Source organism: Muscardinus avellanarius (assembly GCF_963383645.1).
Source record: "Muscardinus avellanarius genome assembly, chromosome: 12".
NCBI classification, from domain to species: domain Eukaryota; kingdom Metazoa; phylum Chordata; class Mammalia; order Rodentia; family Gliridae; genus Muscardinus; species Muscardinus avellanarius.
The window spans coordinates 55,747,396-55,770,147 of NC_137798.1; the positions used below are offsets into that span (position 1 = coordinate 55,747,396).

The following is a 22,752-nucleotide window of genomic DNA, read 5'->3' on the forward strand; positions in this document are numbered from 1 at the left end:
CGTCCTCAGCACCCCCTTTTTTTTCGGTACTGGGGATGGAACCCAGGGGCTTCCTACCTCTGAGTTACACCCCAGCCCTATTTTTTTTATTCTTTGTTTCCAAATGGTCTCACTGAGTTGCAAAGGGCCTCACTAAGTAGTAGCTGAGGCTGGCCTTGAACCACAATCCTCCTGTCTCAGCCTCCCAAATGCTGATATTACAAGCTTGGGTCACCACGCCCAGCTCCTCAGCCCTTTTTGTGGCCGGGTGGCCTCACTCACTGCTCAGGCTGGCCTCAAACTCGCACTTCTCCCACTTCCGTGATTACAGTTGTGCATCACAGCACCGGCTGGACTACTTGCTTATTAATCATAATATATGAGTTGTTAGCCCATATATATGTGTATGTATACATACACACATGTATATGTATATATGCATGTGTGTGTAGATATAAAGAGACATTTCATATCACTTAACACTCTGACATCTTTCCTGATGCAAGTTAAAGTTCATTAGTAGTTCCATCTAAAACCCAGATCACTACCTGCAGTTCTGCCTGCAGAACTGTCTCTAGGTCTGAGGCCAAGTTGGAGGGAATGAAGTACTAATTGTTTTCAAGCTGAGAGGTTCAGTTCCTGCAAAGCCTGTAAGTCTTGTTCTAGCCCTTGACCACCCTGGTTAACTGCCAAGCTTCATGGGATTGTTTGCAAATGTAATTCGGTGAACAAATATAGACAGATTACAGTAAATCCATCTTGCCTGCAAAAAGGCCATGACTAAGATGCATCCTTTACTGAGGGTAAAGACAGAAGTAATTTGTATGAAATGTATTAACGTTGTTAACTATATAGGCACGTGTCACAAAATATGTTAATGATAATCCACATGATGTTAGATGTTTTGAACAACTTGGATATGCCAAAAAAAGTTTTAAGATATAAAATCAATACAGCAAGTAGGCGATGGAATTTTAAACATTTTGATTTCAAGAACTAAAGCCATCCTTAACCGTGATGTTGAAAGGGTCTGAAATGTAAAAGACAGGACTCAAGGCAACAGATTCAAGGAAATCCACCTAGGCATTTTGGAATCCATTTTTCACATGTGGCATACAGTACGAATGAACCATAAATCTTCTTGACAGCATCTAATTTTGCCAGGGGTATGGGCAGTAGATACAGTTTATATTCCGTCCATAAGCTCAGCTTCTTAGATAAACAAAAACACAAATGCAACTCCAAACAAGTTTTTCCTTTCTATTCTGGATACCATCATCAAGCATGAAGGTTGGATCTGGAATTCCCCTTCCTGTCTTGCCAAGTGGCCTTCCAGTTACTTGTTTACATGTTTTCCTGGTGTGTTGTTGACTCTGGAATTGTTTTCAGTCAAATGTGTTTTTTCTTCAGATTACTGACCAACTCTTCCTTTATCAACAGTCTCCTAGCTCCTTAAATGTTTGGGAAATGGCAGTTAAATTTCTTGGGATTACAGTAGTGCTTCTTATTATCCAAAGCTGGAAGGATGCTGCTGCTCGTAAGCTGAGGTAGGCTCTGCAACTGAGAATGCAAAACACAGAATTAGCTGCAAAACCATGCTGTGTACTGTTTCATTAGTATTTTCTGGTGCTGGGGATTGAACTCGGGCATTCTATAACTGAGCTACACTTTCAGCCTTTAAATTTTTTTTTTTTTTAAACAGGGTGCAATCTCCTCTCATTTCCATGCACTGGGATACCGGCATGGGCCACCACCTGGCTGTTTTCATTATCTTGAATACATCACAGAAAAAGTAATTAAGTTTCATCACAGAAATACTTTTTTAATTTTTTTTGGCACACAATCTAGAACCTGAAAGAACAAACTGCTTTCATTTGGTCTCTGCTTCTTTTTTTAAAGGTTTGCTTTACATTTAAACACAAGAACAAGAACATTAATGAGAATTTAGAGAATATGGGGGGAAAAGGGAAATCTGCAATATTATCATTATTGGGAAGCAACTTGGATTTACAGAGGTCGAGAGCTCACTGGTACCTTGGGAGCATCTAAGTCAATGACCTGCCTTCTAGCGGAGAAAACTGATGCCCAGAATACTTGCACAGTCTGCCCAGTTATTCTCTTAGTTAAAAAGGCAAAACTAAGCCGGGCGTGGTGGTGCACGCTTGTAATTCCCGCACTTGGGAGGCGGAGACAGGAGGATCACGCAGGTTCGAAGCCAGCCTCACTGGCTTAAGAGACCCTGTTTTCAAATAAAAATATAAAATAGGGCTGGGAGTGTAGCCCAGAGGTAGAAGGGTTTCCAGGAACCCCAGTACCACCAAAAAAGAAAGAAAGGCAAAACTAGCCGGATGTAGTGGCGCAGGCTTGTAATCCCAGCATTTGGGAGGTGGAGACCAGAGGATGGAGGTTCACAGATAGCCTCAACCACTTAGCGAGGCCCTTCGCAACTCAGTGAGGCCCTGTTTCAAAAAATAAAAGACTTAAAATATAGGGTTGAGGGTGTAGCTCAGAGGAGGGTGTAGCTCAGAGATACAACACTCGTGGGGTCCATCCCTATTACCACACACACACACACACACACACACACACACGTAAAGCTGCTTCCTTTGAGCTTCCAGAAATTTTTGAGTTTATTTTCTATGTCAAATGAAAGTAGAAAGAACACGTGGTTTTTTTTTTTTTTCACTGCATGGCTTTATATAACTGAAAAGTGGGTACCTTTTAGTACATTTATTTATTTATTTATTTATTTATTTATTTATTTATTTTTTGCGGTTCTGGGGATGGAACCCAGGGGCATTCGACCTCAGAGCTACACCCCCTGCCCTATTTTTTATTCTATTTTGAAACCGGGTGTCACTGAGTTGCAGAGGGCCTCACTAAAGGTCTCAGCCTCCAGAATACTGGGATTACAAGCATGCGCCACCACGCCCAGCTACCTTTTAGTACCTTTAAATCAAACAATTGAATGCTTCAAGACTTAAAAGCAATACACCAGAGATGTTCACTTATTCCTCTGGGTAGAAATATTTCCATCGAGTCCCTTTTTTCTTGAACAAAGTAACAGTGAGATAGGGATAACTCTGGGGTTGGGAGAATCTATTTCTGGCCCTTTTTGCTATCTGGGTCATATATGACAGAAAATAAAATAAAAACATTCATAATTTTGTAACTGTGTTCTACCTTAGGGCCCTGGAGTTCATGCAGCACCTCTTCCTAAAGAACCCTCCACCCCTCCCTCCTCCATACCTCGCACACACCACCCACAAACCTTCACACTTGCCATTCAGCAGCGGGGGCTGAACAGAGAGACCAAAGCAAGATAACTGATCACGTAAGGACACCCAAGCAGATGCAGGAGTGGCTGGGAGCAGCCAGCCCATCTTGGATGTGGTCCTAACTGCATTCCAGAGATTGTTAGAACTTCTGCCTTTTGACAAGACATTTAATGAAAGGATTTTTAAAAATATTTTACTTTTGATGTTACTGGGGATTAAACCCAGGAAAGTTCTACCACCTAGCTACTCCCTAGTTTTGAAATAGGGTCTCACTAAGTTTTGAAGGGCCTTACTAAGTAGCTGAGGCTGGACACAAACCTGCGATCCTGTCTCAGCCTCCCAAGTATTGGGATTACAAGTGTGCACCACCATCCCCAGTTTGACAAGACATTTCATGTGAGGCTTTTTTTTTTTTTTTTTTTTGTGATACTGGGGATTAAACCCAGGAAAGTTCTACCACTTAGCTACCACCTTTTTTGGAAACAGGATCTCACTAAGTTGTTGAGGGCCTTGCTAAGTTGCTGAGACTGGCCTGGAACAAACCTGTGATCCTCCTCTCTCAGCCTCCCAAATTGTAAGGCCATTTTTACCACTTTATACCAACCAGGATTCTCCGCACTCAGAGTACCATGTGGATGTCATTCTCTAGTTACAGGTGCCCTCCTGCGGATAACACTGCAATCCCTCATCGCTGTATCTACCCTAGCCAGCTCTGACAATTAAAGGACCAGGGAGGAAGCGCTTTTGCTTTTGTTTTGTTGATTTTTTTGTTTTTAGATATACTGGGAATGTTCATATTGAAGGTCAATGTGGTGACCAAGAACTGCCTGAGATGAACCTGATTCCTTTCTCCCAAGTGCAAGAAGCGCGTTCAGCCGGCTTCGCTGATGTACCTGGCTGAGACCTGCACTCCTCAGAAGCCTTGCCCTCCTGTGGCAGCAGGAAACAGCTGCGGCCTCAGGAGGCGGATGGCTCTGGGGCCCTGGTTGAGAGATGGGGTGCTGGAGCAGCAAGCCACAGCGGCCTCCTGAGTGTGGATTCCAACCTGTATCAGGAGGCAGGTGCGAGATCGCTTGGCATTGTAGCTGGGGTGTAAAGCACCGTGGCGCTCTTACCCCGGGCAGGTGCTTTCGGCTCTGTCTCAGGGCCTTCCTCGTTGACTTTTCGTGTTCCTTTGTCAAATCCCCGACTTCTCTGATGCTGTCAAAATATGGGTGCTGCAACAGCTGTTCACATGTGGATCTCTGAGCAGGGTCCATGTGGAGGCAGCTCTGAAAGCACAGACAGTCCTTCTTACTGCTCCAAATTGTATGGACTTGATAACTGTATCAACCTGTTTTTCTTCCTTGAAAGACTAATCTCCTTTTATTAATGATTCAGTTATTATTGTTTATTTATTTATTTTGTAGTACTGGGGACTGAACCCAGAGGCATTCTATCTCCAAGCTACACTCTCAGACCTATTTTATTTTTTATTTTGAAATAGAGTCTCACTCAATGGCTGAGGGCTTCACTAAGTTGCCAGGCTGGCCTTGAACCTGCAGTCCTGTCTCAGCCTCCCAAGTTTTGGGATTACAGGTATGCGCCACCATGCCCAGCTTTAAATTATTTTTAATGGACACATAATAATTATAGATATTTATGGAGTACAGTGTGATAATTTGATACATGTATATAATCTATTAAGATCAAAACAGGGTAATTAGTAAGCCGGGCGTGGTGGCGCACGCTTGTAATCCCCGCGCTTGGGAGGCGGAGACAGGAGGATCGCGCAGGTTCGAAGCCAGCCGTGCTGGCGTAAGAGACCCTGTTTCAAAAATATAAAATGGGACTGGGAGTGTAGCCCGGAGGAAGAAGGGCTTCCAGGAACCCCAGTACCACCAAAAAAAAAAAAAAAACCAGGGTAATTAGTATTTCCATGTCCTTAAACATTTACATTTTATTTGTATTAGAAACCTCCTAACTCCTTTTTTCTAGTACTTTAGTTGTGAGCTATGCTCACCCAACTGTGCTCTATACTGTCGGACACTAGAACTTAGCTCATTTGGGGGGTAGCACTGAAGGCTGAGCCCTCCCCCAGACCTATTATTATTATTATTATTATTATTATTATATTATTATTATTTTTATTACTCTGTGTGTGTGTGTGTGTGTGTGTGTGTGTGTGTGTGTGTGAGTGTGTTTTACTGGGGATTCAACCCAGAAGCTACACCCCAGCCCCTTTTTGTTTTTTTGACAGGGTCTCACTAGGTTGACAATAGTCTCACTACTTGCTGAGGCTGATCTTAAACCTGTGATCCTCCTGTTTCAGCCCCCCAAGTAGTAGGATTTTAGGTATGAACCATCACACCTGACTCTTTCAGAGACTTTGCACAATCTAGTGTTTTTATTTAGAAATAATATTTGTACATAGTGCAAGTGAAATTCATATAGTGTAAGGCAGTCTCTGCCACTCGAGGTCTTCTATTCCCCTTTCTAGAATCAGTCACCTTTTTTTTTTTTTTCTACACTGGGGATGGAACCCAGGGGCACTCTACCTCTGAGCTATAATGGCAGCCCTATTTTTTATTCTTTATTTTGGAACAGGGTCTCACTGAGTTGCAAAGGGCCTCACTAAGTAGCTGAGGTTGGCCAAGAACCGGGATCCTCCTGTCTCAGCCTCCCAAATGCTGGGATCACAAACGTGCATCACCACGCTCGGCTTAGAATCAACTACCTTTTACCTGTGTATCTTTCCAGACATCTCTGTGCTTTACAAGAACTTATGAGCATGTATGTTATATATACAATATATATATATATATATATATATATGCCTCTATATCACATCATGCTTAACTATTTTCTTTGTATTTAATAGGTCATGGGGCTAATACATGGACTGATAAATCTTCCAACTACATACCCCAAGGAACTTCATTAATAAATATTTTAAATAATTTTTTAAATGAGCAGGACATTGACTATCTCTTGCAAATATTTCTCATTCATTCATTCATTCATTCATTCATTGGCACTAGGGATTGAACCCAGGGGCATTCTACCGCCAAGCTACACACCTAGCCCTATTTTCTATTTTACTTGGAAGCAGAGTCCCACTATGTTTCTGAGAGCCTCACTAATATGCCAAGGCAGCCTTTGAACCTGAGATCCTCCTGTCTCAGCCTCCCAAGTACTGGAATTACAAGTGTGCGCCACCATGCCTGGCTTTTTTTTTTTTTTTTTTTTTCGGTACTGAGCATGGAACCCAGGGCCATTGTACCTCCGAGCTACACTCCAGCCCTATTTTTTAGTCTTTTTTTTTTTTTTTTTTTGAAACAGGGTCTCACTGAGTTGCGAAGGGCTTAAGTAGCTGAGGCTGGCCACCTCAGCAGCGATCCTCTGGTCTCCGCCTCCTGAATACTGGGATTACAAATCTGGGCCAACACGCCTGGCCTACTTTTTGTTTTGAAACAGGATCTTGCTAGGTTGCTGAGGGTTTCACTAAATTGCTGAGGGTGTTCTCAAACCTGTGATCCTCCTGTTTCAGCTTCTTTATTACAGGCATATGCCACCACACATTGCTAATTTGCAAATATTTTAACTGGTACCCATGTCTTATTTTATGTAATAGCTCTTTTCTAAAAATGTACATGTAAATTAGCTTTTAAAATCAAAATGTACCTTAAATGTACCGGGGAGTTGACTAAAGGATCCTACAGCTCTGCGTTTATTTTGGAAGAAAGATCCTTTCATAAAACAAATATCACCTCTTTGAAATTTCTATTTGGCATAAATTTAGATTTTAAAACCATCTTAGGTTCATGTAAAGCGAGAAATACTTAAAGATGCTTTTGCTATAATGGAATGTGACCTTTTATTTACTTATTTTTGTGATACCGGGGATTGAACCCAGAAGCACTCTATCTCGGAGCTACACCCCAGCCCTTTTTATTTTTTTATTTCGAAACAGGTCTCACTAATTGCTGAGGCTGGCCGAGAACCAGTCCTGTCTTAGCCTCCTGAGTACTGAGATTGCAGACGTGTGCCACCATGTTCAGCAGAATGTGACCCATTTTAAAAATGGAAACATTTTGTGCTTTCTAAGGGAGACGGATTTTGAAAGGAACATTTCATTTCATGAGTTGACAGGAGTAACTTGGATTCCCGGCGATGGCAACCTCTGTGCTTTCTGGTCTCTTGGAAGCCATGGTTTTACCTTCAGGAGCCCCAGGGCAGGATAAGAGATGTTTGGAAATTTTAACTCCAGCGGTTCCTGTAGAAAAGCAAAGAGCATGTGTCCAAGTGAAGCCCACCTCAGATTACATTTCTTCCTTCTTTTTCTTACCCTTTCCCACTTGTCTCCCATGGAAATAACCTCCTTAGAGGATTCACAAGTTCATCTCCCCACCTCCAAACTGCTTTCCCAAACTTCCTTCCTAGCCTCCTCCTTCACTTCCTGAAGAAGGTAGCAAATTATAAGTGAAAGAAAGCAAATGAACGAAAGAAAGACAACCGCACAACAACAGAACCCTTGCCACGCAATTCTTTCACTTTTTCTCTGCCTCTACTTACATACATTGCCTTTCCTAACCATATTTTTTGACACTTATAATGGCATTATAAAAAGGGGTCCTGCCGGGCGTGGTGGCGCACGCTTGTAATCCCCGCGCTTGGGAGGCTGAGACAGGAGGATCGCACAGGTTCGAAGCCAGCCTCAGCAACTTAGTGAGACCCTGTTTCCAAATAAAGGATAAAATAGGTCTGGGAGGATAGCCCGGAGGTAGAAAAGCCCCTGGGTTCCACCCCCAGTACCACAAAAAAGGGGGTCCTAATTATATAGCATTTATTGACATCATATAAGGATGCTTCAACATAGATTTTTCTCCCTACCCAGGTGAACAGATGTTTCTTGGATTTTCTGGAATAAACCTTGTTGTTTATTCCTCCCACAAGGGCCTGCTGTTTCCCTGATCAGCCCCAGTTTCAAGTCTCTTGAGCAAGCTTCACCAGTCTCCCTTTGGCCATATAAGGCTATTTTGCTTCTGTCAGATCCTGGAGTCAATCAGGAATAACACTACAAATGGGAGGAATGTCAGACAGGCCAGCAGGCCAATTAAAGACACACGGCACCCACAAAGGCTGACCGTGGAGGGAAGCTGGGAAAGAAGAGCCAGCCAAACGGAGCAAACAGATGACCACAGCGCCTGTGTCTATCAAGATGGCAGACTGTGAGCCCAGTGTTACTTAGACAGGGAACCGCCCCCAACAACTAATTCTTTTTTGCTTGTAGTACCGGGGATTGAACCCAGGAGCATTCTACCTCCAAGCTACTTTTAGAAACAGCGTCTCACTAAGTTACTGAGTGTCTCACTAAATTGCTGAGGCTAGTCTCGAACCGGCAATCCTCCTGTCTCAGCCTTCCCAGGTGTGCTCCATCATATAATCAAGAATTAAGAACTAATTCTTGATTGTGTACATGCTAGTGACAGATAAGAGTAAGAGAGAAGAACCCCAATTCTGGAGTTCCCTATATTCAACAAGCAGGGGAAACCCTAAAGCAGATTTGTATTGGCCCTGGCGAGCACCCCACTCAATTCAATAGTTTCCTCACTCTTCCTGTGTGTTGGGTTCTTTCTGTGTGTTGGAGACTGTGAGCACCGCTGGGAATTGTCAAGACATTGCTGACACTGCCTGTGCTGTCTCAGCAGCAAAGCTTGGGACGAGGCGCCGCTTGGCTGTGAGCTGTCAGGGCCCATCCGGCCGGCTGAGCCAGTTTCTCAGCCCCAGAAGCCAGCGGGCCTCCCTAGTCAGGGCTGTGACCCGCAGAGGGACTGGGGCACAGATGTGCGACCAGCACAGCCCCCGCACTGTGCCTCTTCCTGTGTTTCTGTCAACAGGAAATCTCCTGCAGGACAGCCTCTGGGAAAGCTTTTTACATCTATAGAAGCTCGGGCTGCTTCTGGACTTTTGCTGGTAGACAATTGAACAGGAAACTGCTCAGGGATATTTGGTGCCGAAGTGGGAATGTCCAGGTCACAGAGAGCCAGATGGGTCACCTCCCATATGCCAGGTGTCACTCTTGCCTCTCCATCCCAGTGTGACCCACTTTTCCTGGTACTGCAGGAAGGGGAGGGGGTGGGAAAGTGGAAGCCACAGCTGTAGGACAAGCCTAGAGGCTGAAGGAAGAGAGGACACAGCTTAAGGAACAGGCAAACTTTCACCTGGAAAGTGAGCAGTGGAGGAAGGTCAGCTTCCACTTAAAGTACCTTCTCAGACAAGAGAAAGCTTAGTGATTCTCCAAAATGGTTTGGGGCTCAGTATTTTTTGTGTGTGTTTTGTTTTATTTTGTTTTGGTGGTACTGAGGATACAGCCCAGGGTCTCACACATGCCAGGCAAACACTCTGCCACTGAGCTGCCTGAAATGTTTTTGATTGCCGGGCGTGGTGGCGAACGCTTGTAATCCCCGCGCTTGGGAGGCGGAGACAGGAGGATCTGGCAGGTTCGTAGTTAGCCTTGCTGGCTTAAGAGACCCTGTTTCCAAATAAATTAAAAAATATAAAATAGGTCTGGGAGTGTAGCCCGGAGGTAGAAGGGCTTCCAGGAACCCCAGTACCACCAAAAGAAAGAAAGAAAGAAAGGGAAGAAAAGAAAAGAAATGTTTTTGATTATAATACAAATTCATTAGGAAACACTCAAGACTATATTTTAGCCGGGTGTGGTGGCATGCACCTGTAACCCTAGAGACTGAGACAGGAGGATCACAACTTTGAAGCCAGCCTCAGCAGTTTAGTGAGACCCTTATTTATCAAAATAAAAAGGGCTGAGGGCTGAGAGTGTAGCTCAGAGGTAGAATGGTCCTGGGTTCAATCCTTAGTATCACCAAAAGAAAAGAGGAAAAAAAAAGGAATGAAAAGGAATCAAATTTGACGCAAATAGATACTATTTACATTTTGATATATAACCTTGAAGCCAATTATTTAACAATATAAAAAGTTTCCCATGATTTTCCAGTGGTCTCTCACTTCTTCTGTTCTTTATGCCCTAGTCTAATGATTTTAATGAGAAAAACTGTCGGAAGTAGGTTAGGGGAACAAACATCTTTAATTATTTAGTCTTCTTTTTTGGTATTGGGATTGAACTTAGGGGCATTCTATCTCTGAGCTACTCTCCCCAGCCCTTTTAATTTTTTTATTTTGAAAGAGTCTCACGAAGTTGCTGAGGCTGGCCTTGAACCTGTGATCCTCCTGCACCAGCCTCCCATGTTCTGGGATTATAGGCATACACCACCATGCTTTTTTTCAGTACTTTTTTCTTTCAGTACTAGAAATGGAACCCAGGGGCATTCTACCTCTGAGCTACACCCCCAGCCCAATTTTTTATTCTTTTTTAATATTTGGTTATTTTTGTGTGTGTGTGGTACTGGGGTAGAACCCAGGGGCTTTCTACCTCCAGGCCATACTCCCAGACCTATTTTTATATTTTATTTGGAAACAGGGTCTCACTAAGTTGCTGAGAGCCTCGCTAAGTAGCTGAGGCTGGCTTCAAACCTACATGATCCTCCTGTCTCAGCCTCCCAAGTACTGGAATTATAAGCGTGCGTCACCACGCCCATCTTATTCTTTATTTTGAAACAAGATCTCACTAATGCCTCACTTAGTAGCTGAGGCTGTCTGCCTGTTTTTTTTTTTTTCTTTTTTTTTTTTTGTGGTACTGAGGTTCCTGGAAGCCCTTCTACCTCCGGGCTACACTCCCAGACCTATTTTATATTTTGAAACAGGGTCTCTTAAGCCAGCGTGGCTGGCTTCAAACCTGCGCGATCCTCCTGTCTCCGCCTCCCAAGCGCGGGGATTACAAGCGTGCGCCACCATGCCCAGCTTCTTCCATCTTTTTAAAATGAGAGTTAGGCAGGGTAACACAATCTTGTAATCCCAGTATGTGGGAGGCTGAGACAGATGGATTGCAGGTTCAAAGACAGTCTCAGCAAGTAGTGAGACTCTCATCAACCCTGGGATATCCTGTTTCCAAATAAAAATAAAATAGGGCTGGGGGTGTAGCTCAGAGGTAGAATGCCCTTGGGTTCAATCCCCAGTGCCATAAAAAAATTAAATGAGTATCTTTCCCATGGTGACCATCGAGGACAGGCAGCACAGTGAGGCTTGCTAAGCTCCTACGGTTTCCCTCAGGGTCCAGGGAGTGAGAGAACAGCACAGTGTGGCATGTGGACAAGGCAGGGGGAGAGCGCTTAACCTCTTCTGGATAGGTCAATGTCTGGTTTGCCTAGAAGTTGATTGGCTCTGACTCTGTAGGTTCAACTGATAGAAATGATGAAGGAGACAAGTACAGGCAGGGCAGGCAGCCCCGCATTCCTGTCCAGTGGCGGACCAAACGCTAATCAGTAGTCTCTAAATGAGCACGGAAGGTCAAAGCCCTGTCAACCAGTTTGCTCGAATTTTCTTTTTCACTCAGACAAAATTTCTACTGCAGAGTGAGCCGCTGGGTCTGGGAAAGTGATTAACTACCAAAGCCCAGCTAGCCTGGTCTAAAGGGCCCTCTCCAAAATGAATCACTCACCATATCTTCGGGATCTGGAATTTTCACCCCGCTGAAGTACTGATTCGTGCTAAACACTTGCTGGTGCCTAGGAATAAGATCTCCTTTAGACAAGAAAGAAGGAAAGAGATTGGTTAGAAAACATTGACCTATGATTCGGTGTGGTGGCGCACGCTTGTAATCCCCGCGCTTGGGAGGCGGACACAGGAGGATCGCGCAGGTTCAAAGCCAGCCGCGTGCACTGGCTTAGGAGACCCTGTTTCCAAATATAAAATGTAAAAATAGGTCTGGGAGTGTAGCCCGGAGGTAGAAGGGCTTCCAGGGACCCCAGTACCACCAAAAAAAAAAAAAAAAAGAAAAAAAAAAAAGAAAGAAAAAGAAAAATGTTCTAGCTAGAAGGAATGCATTTCCAAATTGGAACCACTTTCTCTTCGACCAATTAGCAATCAATTGGAAATAGTGCTTGGTCTCCTGTTTGGAAGCACTTCCAGTGTGAAGCATGGGTTCAGAACAGCGTTTCTGTATTCCAGAGGAGTGTGTGACCCTCATCCCGAACACATTACAGCCAAATGAAGTACAATTGCCCTCATGTAAGATTCTAGAGCTACTATACTTAAAAAAGAACTGTTTTCAGAGAACACGATGATGCTCGCTGGATGTAGTGGTGCATGCCTGTAATCTCAACCCCAGTAATTGGGAGGATGAGACAGGAGGATTTTAGGATCAAGACCAGCTTCAGCAACTTAGTGAGATCTTGTTTCAAAAACAAAAATAAGCCGGGCATGATGGTGCACGCTTATAATCCCAATACTTGGGAGGCTGAGACAGGAGGCTCACGAAGGTTCAAAGCCAGCCTCCACTACTCAGTAAGGCTCTCAGCAACTTAGTGAGACCCTGTTTCCAAATAAAATATGAAATAGGTCCAGGAGAGTATCCCAGAGGTAGAAAGCCCTTGGGTACAATCGTCAGTATCACAAAAACAAAAACAAAAACAAAAACAAAAAAAGGGCTGGGGATGTAGGTCTGAGGTAGAATGTCTCTGAGTTCAACCTCCAGTACCACAGACACACAGGAGCACACACATGCACGTACACACACGCGCTACTCAGGAAGACCCCGAGTTACACCCAGACCTACTTTCCAGAGCTGAATGGAAAGCAGGGGCTCCCGGTCAGGGGCCTACACGTGTTGCCTTTGGACCAGGCTGGAGTTTTTACATGAGGGCATCAAATTGCCTAATTCTACAGATTTTAGAATTTTACTTCTCACTGAAATCCAAAATATCACCCCATTTTGGATGAAGAGTCAAAATATAGCCTCTAATGCCTTGCCCCAGAACTCAGAGACTATCCCGAGCTCAGTTTCCTGTGTCCTAACAACCTTCTTCTATCAGAGCTGGAAGGATGACACGGAGACGGCGTCCTACGATCACTGGAGGAATCTCAGCCAAGGGAGACCGGGGACGCCGTGGCTACCGGGTGCCTAATTGCAGACACTGGTGGCTGAAATGCAGAAATCTTTTCTTGCTTGCTTGCTTGTTTATGGCACTGGGAGTTGAACTCAGGTGATCTACCTCCAAGCTACAATCCTGGCCTTATTTTATTTTTTATTTGGAACAGGGTATTGCTAAGTTACCGCACACTGGCCTCGAACCTGTGACCCTCCTGTCCCAGCCTCTCAAGTCTGGGACTGTAAGTGTGCGCCACCACACCCGGCATAAAACCATTAAGGCAGCTCACAGTACCTCTGGGAAGACGATGGTACAAGGCGAGACACGGTGCTGGCGGGCACTGCGCGAGTTTATAGAAGAGAAAAATTTTGCCTTAAATTGGAATACTTAGAGGAGCATGATTTAAACGCCTTTTGAGAAGGTCAGTCTCTGCTCATGGATCTTTTCTTCTGGCCCCTCCCTTCCCTCTCTTCCCCTCCTGCCTTGACCATTCCGCTGAAGCGAGAGAGGAAGCGCAGGGTGTTTGGGTGGGAGAGCAAGACCAGGGACATTAGAAGAACCAGCCTTTCTCCTGACACTTGGAAGGTTGGGAATTTTCCTCCCTAGAATCTGAATAATTTAAACCTGCCTGGCAGGCTGGAGTTAAGGACATCCGTACAAATTCCACATCGTAACCCAGGTTGTACAACCCTAGCCCAAAAGCCTGGAATCCAAAATGTCCCAAATGTGAAACGTGTGGAGCACTGACATGATGCCGCGAGTAGAAAATTCTACACCTGAGCGCAGGTGACAGCTGCAGTCAAAGGACAGGCCCCTGAAGAGGCTGCGTAGAATCGCCTTCAGATGTGTGCATATGGTGTATATAAAACATAAATGAATTTCGTGTTTAGACTTGGGTCCCAACCCTAAAGTCTCTCTTTCTGTATCTAAAAATATCCCCAAATCTGCCAGGCATGGTAGTGCATGCCTATAATCCCAGTACTTGGGAGGCTGAGATGGAAAAATTGAAGGTCGGGACCAGCCTCAAGCAATTTAGTAAGCCCTGTCTCAAAGTAAAAACAAAACAAAACAAAACATAAAATAGGGCTCAGGGTATAGCTCAGAGGTAGAATGCCCCTGGGTTCAATCCCCAATACAAAAATAAATACATAATTAAATAAATTATAAAATAAAATAAAATCTAAAATCTGAGAAATCAATTCTCAGTATAAAATAAATAAAATAAAATAAAAATATTCCAAAGTCTCAAAAAAAAAATCCAAGACAATTCTGGTCCCAAGCAAATTGGACTAGAGATACTCAACCTGTAAATAAAATAAACCATGAACCATGAAATATTGTGAAGTGCTAAGCTCCTGCAGAAATGTTTCTATTGTTGCCATAATCAATTTTTCAGTTTAACTTGATCCAAACTATGCTCACAAGAGAATCTTATGTCTTGGACAATTAGTAAATACTCAGTAATTGCTGTTTTTTTGTGGGTTTTTTTTTTTTTGGTGTGTGTGTGTGTGTGTGTGTGTGTGTGTGTGTGTGTGTGTGTTTGTGTGTGGTACCGAGCACTGGTCTACCAGCAAGCTACACCCCCAACATCTTTTAAATTTTTTTGTTTTGAAACAAGGTTTTGCTAGGTTGCTGAGAGTCTCACTACTCAAAACCTACGATCCTCTTGTTTCAGCCTCCCAAATTCTGAGATTACAGGTGTGGGCTGCTACGCTCAGCTGATTATTGTTACCAAAACAAACAAGGACCCTGATAGAGCCACTTGGGCGAGATGTCAAAGTTGCCTTTGCCTGACTGTAAAGGGCATCAGATGAGCTAAGAACTTGGCTCTGCCCTACACCCACACGAGTGGCCGGTTGTCCCAACCAAAAGGTGGAGCACCACTTACCCAAGGTTTTCCTAATCAGATAGAGTTGATCCACATCTGATTTTCCTGGCCACAGAGGCTCTCCTGACAGCAGCTCAGCAAAGACACAGCCAACTGCCCACACATCTACTGGGGGCCCGTATTGTGTGTCCCCCACCAGCAGCTCCGGGGAGCGGTACCACCTGGTAGCCACATAGTCAGTGTAGTAGTCGCTCGGCCCAGCTGGAAAACAGAAAGAGAGTGGGAGCCTGGACTCACACCTGGGCGGGAAGAGCTAAGAAAGCAAGTCTGCAGTCAAGGTTGTGGCTTTTTGAAATGGCTGCTGTCTGTGCTGGCTGCTCATTAAAATCGCTTGGAATCTAGTATTTTTTAAATTACTGATGCTTGGGCACGCCCCAGTCCAAGGAAATCAGCACCCCTGGGGAGGCCCAGGCAGATCAGCATGGTTTTTAAAGCTCCCCCCATGATTCTAATCTGCAGCCAAAGTTGACCATTCTTCTAAAGTAGCACTTCTGAAAAGTATCATTTCAGCAAAGATTGGTGGAAACCAGGGGAACAACATGCTTTGTAATAACCACTTTACTTTGATATAATGTACATAGAGCATACATGTCTAAACCACTGTATGTGTTTACACATTTTCAAATCATAATTACGTTATAGAATTCTATAATTATAGAATTATAATTTATAGCAAGCTTAAGCCCTAAATAGACAAGAACTAGCTTTCTGTAGATAGTATCTAGATCCTTTATCATATTTTATACTTAGGAAAACTTCAATACTCACTCAGAAGCCGAGCAAAGCCAAAGTCACAAAGCTTGATCACTGAATGTTTAGTGATAAGGATATTTTCTGGCTTCACATCTCTATGTATGCACTAGTTACAAAAATCAAAACAAAAGCATATTATGGAGCAACTCTAATATATGGCATAAACATAACACATAAATATTTAGTGCATATTAGATAAATAATTTGAATATCTCATTGGCCTGTTGAATAAGAGAATAACCACCTAAAATAATCTAGTATCATACGTACAGCCTAAGTTCTTAAAGGGCCCAAAAGGTCCATAAAGGGTAAGAAGAAAACTGAAAATAGAGTAGCCAGACTCAGCATCTAAAAATATAGGACATCTAGCTGGGCGAGGTGGCACACGCCTGTAATCCCCGCGCTTGGGAGGCTGAGCAGGAGGATCGCACAGCTTCGAAGCCAGCCTCAGTGACTTAGGCTCTCAGCAACTTAGTGAGACCCTGTTTCCAAATACATTATTAAAAAAAAAAATAGGGCTGGAGGTGTAGCTCGGAGGTAGAATGCCTCTGGGTCGATCCCCAGTACCCCAAATAAATAAATAAATAAATAAATAGATTCTGGATAAACTTTTTTTTTAATCTGGAGATTATTTTATGCAAGATCTTTTATTTATTTATTTATTTATTTTGGTGGTACTGGGGGTGGAACCCAGCAGCTTTCTACCTTCCAGACCTTTTTTATATTTTATTTGGAAATAGGGTCTCACTAAGTTGCTGAGAGCCTCACTAAGTAGCTGAGGCTGGCTTCGAACCTGTGCGATCCTCCTGTCTCAGCCTCCCAAGCGCGGGGATTACAAGCGTGTGCCATCACATCCGGCTTATGCAGGAGCTTAAACCCAGGGCCTTCTGCATGGGCAATGCTCTATCATTGAGCCACCCCCTAGCCCTAAAAAATTAATTATTTTGTGTGATACTGTGGATCCAGCCTGAAGGCATTCTGCCTCTGGACAACATCTCCAGCCCTTTTTATTTATTTATTTTTTTGTTTTGAAACAGGGCCTTGCTAAGTTGATGAGAATCTCACTATTTGTTGAGGCTGTCCTTGAACCTATGATCCTCCTCTGTCAGCCTCCCAAGTATGGGGATTAAAGGTCTGTGTCACGATGCCCAGCTTCACCAAACAGTTTTTAAGAAATATAACCCCTGCAGTATTTGGAGCATAACTATATTCTAAAACTTATACTTTTTTTAACCTAAACTTCAAATTTAACTTCAAATAAAACTACATTTAATCTGATAACACTAGGTGAAAGAGAGACTGTTCAAGGGTCTCAGTGAGGCCTGCGTGGGACACAGCAGAATTCACTGCTGACTTGTGGCCTGAGGAGAGGACAGAGTTGGCCTGGTCACAGGACCAGCCCTGGACCTGCTGAGATAAGCTGGGAAGAGAAGGGCGGGCCCCTGAGCGTGCCAGGAGATCTCCCTTTCAGCTGACATTTGTCCCAACAAGATAAACAAGAGGAGGCAGCAGGGCTCACCCTCTGGGGAGAGTCGCTAGATGTCAGCTCTGTCCCACAACACACCAAGTCCTCTCAGAGCTGCAGCCTCCCCCTCGGACGTGCCTCCTGCTCCATAATTTAGACTCAAATCACCCGTGGTTTCCAGACCACAGCCTACATTCTTTAGCAGAGTGATATTGGAGAGAAGAACGTTTTAGAATCTTCACATGACTCTCTTATTAAATCACAACTTTCTTGGCAAAAAAATTAAAAAATCAACAGCCCAATTAATAATCACATTAAAAAAATTCAATTGGGTTAAAATACTGCTCAGCGTTCCTAATAATCTTCCCTTCTCCCAAGTGTTTTCCTCTCCAGAGGGGAATGTTGGATCTTTTTGTAACTTGAGAGACCCCTCTGACCTGTACCCTAATGCCCTGGGGTTATTTCTTTCTAGAATCTGGAGAGACAGGGTTTTTTTTTTCTCCTCCTTGGCCAGCTCTCATTCCAAAGGACCTTCAGGGTGAGAGATCAGGATCAGTGTTTCCCCATGTGTGTTCATTATTCTGGAAAACTTTCAGGGAGGCCATTTTTGAATTATTTTCTGATAATGTCTCTGGCTTTCAGCAGATAATTAATGGCGTGGAGGTCTCTTTCACCACTGGCTCCGCACGTTGCTATAAATGGGCACATCCATGAATACCATGGTGACATATGGCCAGAAGTACTGTAGGCAAGAATGCGCTCCCCTTCTGTTCTGGGAATTCTTCACAAGTTTCTGCACCCTCCCCCATCGGCACACACAGCCAGGCGGCCTCCTCCGGGGCTCCAGGGAATTGCGGTATGCATTATATTTTAGTGCCTCGGATCTTCCCTACAAGGGCCTTCACGTCTCTCTTTCCTCTTATCCTAAGATCTGCTCTCAGTAAAGTATGAACAAAGCACCCACTCTTCCTGTTGTGCTGAGGATGTGCCCAAGTCCTCGTGCATTGCTAGGGAAGGGCTGTGCGGCTGAGCTAGCTCCCCAGCTCTGACAAGGATCACAGCCTTTGGCCGAATGGACCCTGAGCTGGAAGGAGTGCTGGCAACTCTCCTGTTTTCTCCTTCTGGAATGCAGCTTCCAAAATAAATAAATAAATAATCATTTGGAATAACCCAAGGGAGGGGATTTGGCCCTACCAGCTCAATTGACCCCGGCAGTTGACGGGGTCATAGATAAACTGCTTTTATGGCCAAAATGAAGCTCCAGTACTGGAACTGGGTTTTTTTGTGTGTGTGTTTGGTTTTGGTGCTCAGGATTGGGATCTGGTTTCTTTTTAAGGTACTGGGATCAAATCTGGCTTGCGAAGTAGGCAAGAACGCTACCACTGAGCTATACCTCAGTCCTGGAGCCCGACTCTCTGGCAGGGAGTGGACCACGTGGGATTGGAGGGAGCAGCGGGCTTCCCAGCATCTGTGAAGTCATGCCACCTGGCCAGCAGGCCCCTGTGCTCTCACCAGCCCCGCTGTGGCCAGGAGTTCAGAGGCTGCCACTGGACTACTTCTGTACAGACTCAGCCTACTCTTATCTCACCAGAGCAGACAGCGTGTGCACGGGGCTCGGGGCTCCACCTACACAACTGGCATCTTACAGCTAAAAAGGCGCGAGGCATCTGGGGTCCCCCCCATTGCAGAACCCTTGGGGGGGGTGCCAGTCCAATACAGACTCCAAGTGAATGCGCTTCTATCTTATATTTGAGAAGTCTCTAAGTACATGGCTAGTTTCTAGACATCATTCTAAAATGCATGTTTTATAAAACCTGAGCAAAAAGGAGTAGATAGGTTGGCATTTTTAGTCTCTTATTTCAACCGGGCTTATGAGATTAGATACAAGATTCTATCCATGAAAGTCGGGCATAAACTTTGTGTATGACTCCCCCTCAGCTTAAGGGCAGACTTCTGATTTTTCAAGGGAGATCATGAGACTTACGTTGCGTTTATGGCAGAAGTTTACAGCTTGCAGTGTCTGCCAAGTTATATTCTTCACGAGATGTTCCGGTACCCTAATAAAAAATAAAGAAGCAGCACAAACACATTCTTTACTGTTGCCTTGGAGTTCAGCTCAATAAAAGAAAAAGTAAAGCAAGTGAGACTTTGGCAGTGAAAAGTCCCAGGTGACACACAGTCATCTCCCTCTTCGGGCCGTCCGTCCATGAGTCAGTCAGTGGTGTAAAAAGCGGTGGCCAGCACACTCTGAGTTCTAATTCAGTGATAGTTCTTGGACAAATAATCATGCAAACACCAGTTTCTACATGAAGGGACCATAAAACCCACAGGGATTTCAACAAGTATTTATGATTACCTATCTTTTTTGCTGGGGGTTGAGCCCAGGGGCATTTTACCTCTGAGCTACACTCCAGGGCCTTAAAAAAAAAAGTCTCACTAAGGTACAATACACTGCCTTCAAATCTGTGATTCTCCTGTCTCAGCCTTCCAAGTAAAGAATTATAGGCAATTACCAACATACCAGGCTATGACCACTTATCTTTGTTTTTTTTCCTTTTGGTACTGGAGATTGAACTCTCAGCCCTTTTTATTTTTTGTTTTGAACAGGGTTTGCTAGGTCCTAACAATCTTGCTAAGTTGCTGAGGCTGGACTCAAAACTAAGAAAGAGTCTCCTGTCTTGGCCTCTCAAGTACTAGGATCACATACCTGCACCATCCTGCCAGACTATGAACGCCTATCTTAAATATCAGACACCACTGGGAATCTGCCCAGAAACTTCAGCTCCAAGTGTATAAGGTACTTTCTGTTGGTATAAAGTTAGTTAATCTACAGCTGGAAGGATCTTGTGTGTTTTTTCAAGTTGCCCCAAATTGCCTTTGAAGCAAGACTCATATTCCATATGGGCCTCTCCAAATTCCAGAGTCATCTTTTGGGTAATGAAGATTTTACTGACAATACCACCTGACAAAAGTTAATAATAACTAAAAGCCCAGATAAACATCTAGGTTATTTTCCCATATTGCTTCTCTCTGATAGCCAGCTGCATCCTGCTTTTTTTTTTTTTTTTAGTATGAGGGATTGAACCCAAGGACATTCTACCACTGAGTGACACCCTTAGTCCTATTTTATTATTTTATTTTGAAACAGGGTCTCACTAAGTTGCGGAGGGCCTCATTAAGTAGCTGGGGCTGGCCATGAACCCGTGATCCCCCTGTCTCAGCCTCCCAACTACTGGGATTACAAGTGTGTACCACCATGCCTAGAGATTGTATATACACTGAGGCAGGGCCTTTTCTAAATTACTGCATGCTGGCCTTCAAACTTTGATCCTTCTATCCCAGCCTCCCAATTACTGGGATTACAAGCATGCGCCATCACGCCCAGCCCTTGCTGCCCTTTTCTCTCTAGCAGCATATAACCCTCTGCCACTGTCTCCAGTCCTTCTTCTCCGACTCCAGGCTGAATTAATCAGGCAACCAGAAGCCCCGCAGGTGCTCTGAATGATTTAGAAAAACGTACCTTAGCTGGGAGCAATATTTTAGGAGGTAATGTGTGAAATGGACTCCGGAGCGAGGGTATTTATTTTTAGAGCCCCCCCCATCAACCAGCTGGACTTACTGTTTTTATGAATCAAACATTAACTGCTATTGTTGTGGCCCTCAGCCAAAACTAATAAGTGAACCAGGGAGGAAATGCTGGAATAGTTGTGTTAAAGGTGGTCTCCAAAAAAATCACTTCTAGCCCCTGGGAGAGGCCGTAAGGCCACTGTTGTCACAGGCCAGACGTTCAGGAAATCCTTTCAAGTAGATCAGAGGCTGCGTGAACAGAGGCCGCCTCCAGGAAGAAGAGCCAGGGCCTTTCTGGAACAGGACTATGTCCCCTGGCTTGAATCTGGTCCCTCCAAATTCTCTAGGTCTAACGACATGTAGGCACACCTGCTAGAAAATGCACCTGGAAGACAGGAGGCCTAGAAAAATGCAACTAGGAAGGGTCCATTTCAGGTTCCCCAGCCTCCACGTTTTGTCCAGAAAAAATAGAATCTATTATTCTATTTTTTTTTTTTTTGTGGTACTGGGGTTCCTGGAAGCCCTTCTACCTCCGGGCCACACTCCCAGACCTATTTTATATTTTTTATTTATTTAGAAACAGGGTGCGCGATCCTCCTGTCTCTGCCTCCCAAGCGCGGGGATTACAAGCGTGCGCCACCACGCCTGGCCACTATTATTCCATTTTTAATGAATTAAGTATAAATAGAAGGTTATCAGACCAGGCAACTTTAATCTCTAAAAACATTTCCCAAAAGTATTTTTTTTTTTTCAGTACTGGGGATGGAATCCAGGGTTATTCTACTTTGGAGGTACATCCCCAGCTTTATTTTTTATTCTTTATTTTGAAACAGGGTCTCGCTGAGTTTCAAAGGGCCTCCCTAAGTAGTAGCTGAGGCTGTCCTTGAACTGTGATTTTCCTGTCATAGACTTCCAAATGCTGGGGTTACAAGCATGCGCCACCACACCCAGGCCCAAAAGAATTTTTTAAAAGTGAATTATAAACCAGGTTGGTGGCACAGTAGTCTTAGTACTTGAGAGGCTTAGACAGGAGGAGGTTTCGAGAACAGTGTCAGCAAGTAGTCAGACTCATCAACCTAGCAAGACCCAGTTTCCAAATAAAAATAAAATAGGGCTGGGGTTGTAGTAGAATGCTCTTGGGTTCAATCCCCAGTGTGTCACACACACACACACACACACACACACACACACACACACACACACACAATTAATAATAGCTGGGCATATTGATGCCTTCCTGTAACCCAGTACTTGGGAGGCTGAGACAAGAGGATCACAGGTTCAAGGCCAGCTTTAGCAACTTAGGAAGGCTCTTAGCAACTTACTGAGATCCTATTTCAAAGTATAAAACATTAAGTAGGGTTGGGGTGTAGCTCAAGGGTAGAATGCCCCAGGGTTCAATTCCCAGGAACACACACATAGTAAATTATATTAACATATCATTAAAGCTCCCCTAATACTGAGCACATTATTCCACAATCCCCAAATATAGAAACTCTACAAAAATTATGCAGCATCACCTGGGCTGGCTACTCACTTCACTTCTTTATTATCCAGTTTCTTCTCTAGAACACGGGGCCTCAGACCCTGAGATCCCTTTGGCTGCAACACTGAGATGGTAAGAGGAGTCAGGTTTTCACCGTGGGAGAAGGGACTTGGAAACACAGAAGGGAGAGAAGCAATAGATTCTGCGGTGTTGGGTTGGAATTGGAATGGTGTGTGTGTGTGTGTGTGTGTGTGTGTGTGTGTGTGTGCGCGCGCGCAGAGAAGCAAGAAGGAAAAAGAGGAAACAAGTTCTCCCTAGGTTGCTGAAAATTCTTGGTACATTGCTGAGGCTGT

At 44.2% G+C, this 22,752-nt stretch overlaps 1 protein-coding gene across 4 annotated transcripts in view; it reads right to left on the reverse strand.

Moving 5' to 3' along the window:
* Nucleotides 1–1,431: 1,431 nt before the first annotated feature.
* CDKL1 (cyclin dependent kinase like 1) overlaps nucleotides 1,432–22,752 on the reverse strand; it is a gene marked incomplete at both ends in the record, with an annotated part of 80,764 nt that continues 59,443 nt past the window's right edge. The window contains 7 exons of one of the 4 annotated variants that reach the window (XM_080707406.1): nucleotides 1,432–1,539; nucleotides 4,373–4,528; nucleotides 7,456–7,512; nucleotides 11,812–11,894; nucleotides 15,129–15,329; nucleotides 15,897–15,987; nucleotides 19,331–19,403. In XM_080707406.1, coding sequence (XP_080563532.1) covers nucleotides 1,432–1,539; nucleotides 4,373–4,528; nucleotides 7,456–7,512; nucleotides 11,812–11,894; nucleotides 15,129–15,329; nucleotides 15,897–15,987; nucleotides 19,331–19,403 — 769 coding nt within the window. Of the gene's footprint in view, nucleotides 1,540–4,336; nucleotides 4,529–7,455; nucleotides 7,513–11,811; nucleotides 11,895–15,128; nucleotides 15,330–15,896; nucleotides 15,988–19,330; nucleotides 19,404–22,752 lie in introns of all 4 variants that reach the window. The other 3 variants (XM_080707405.1, XM_080707407.1, XM_080707408.1) reach the window with 3 other exon arrangements.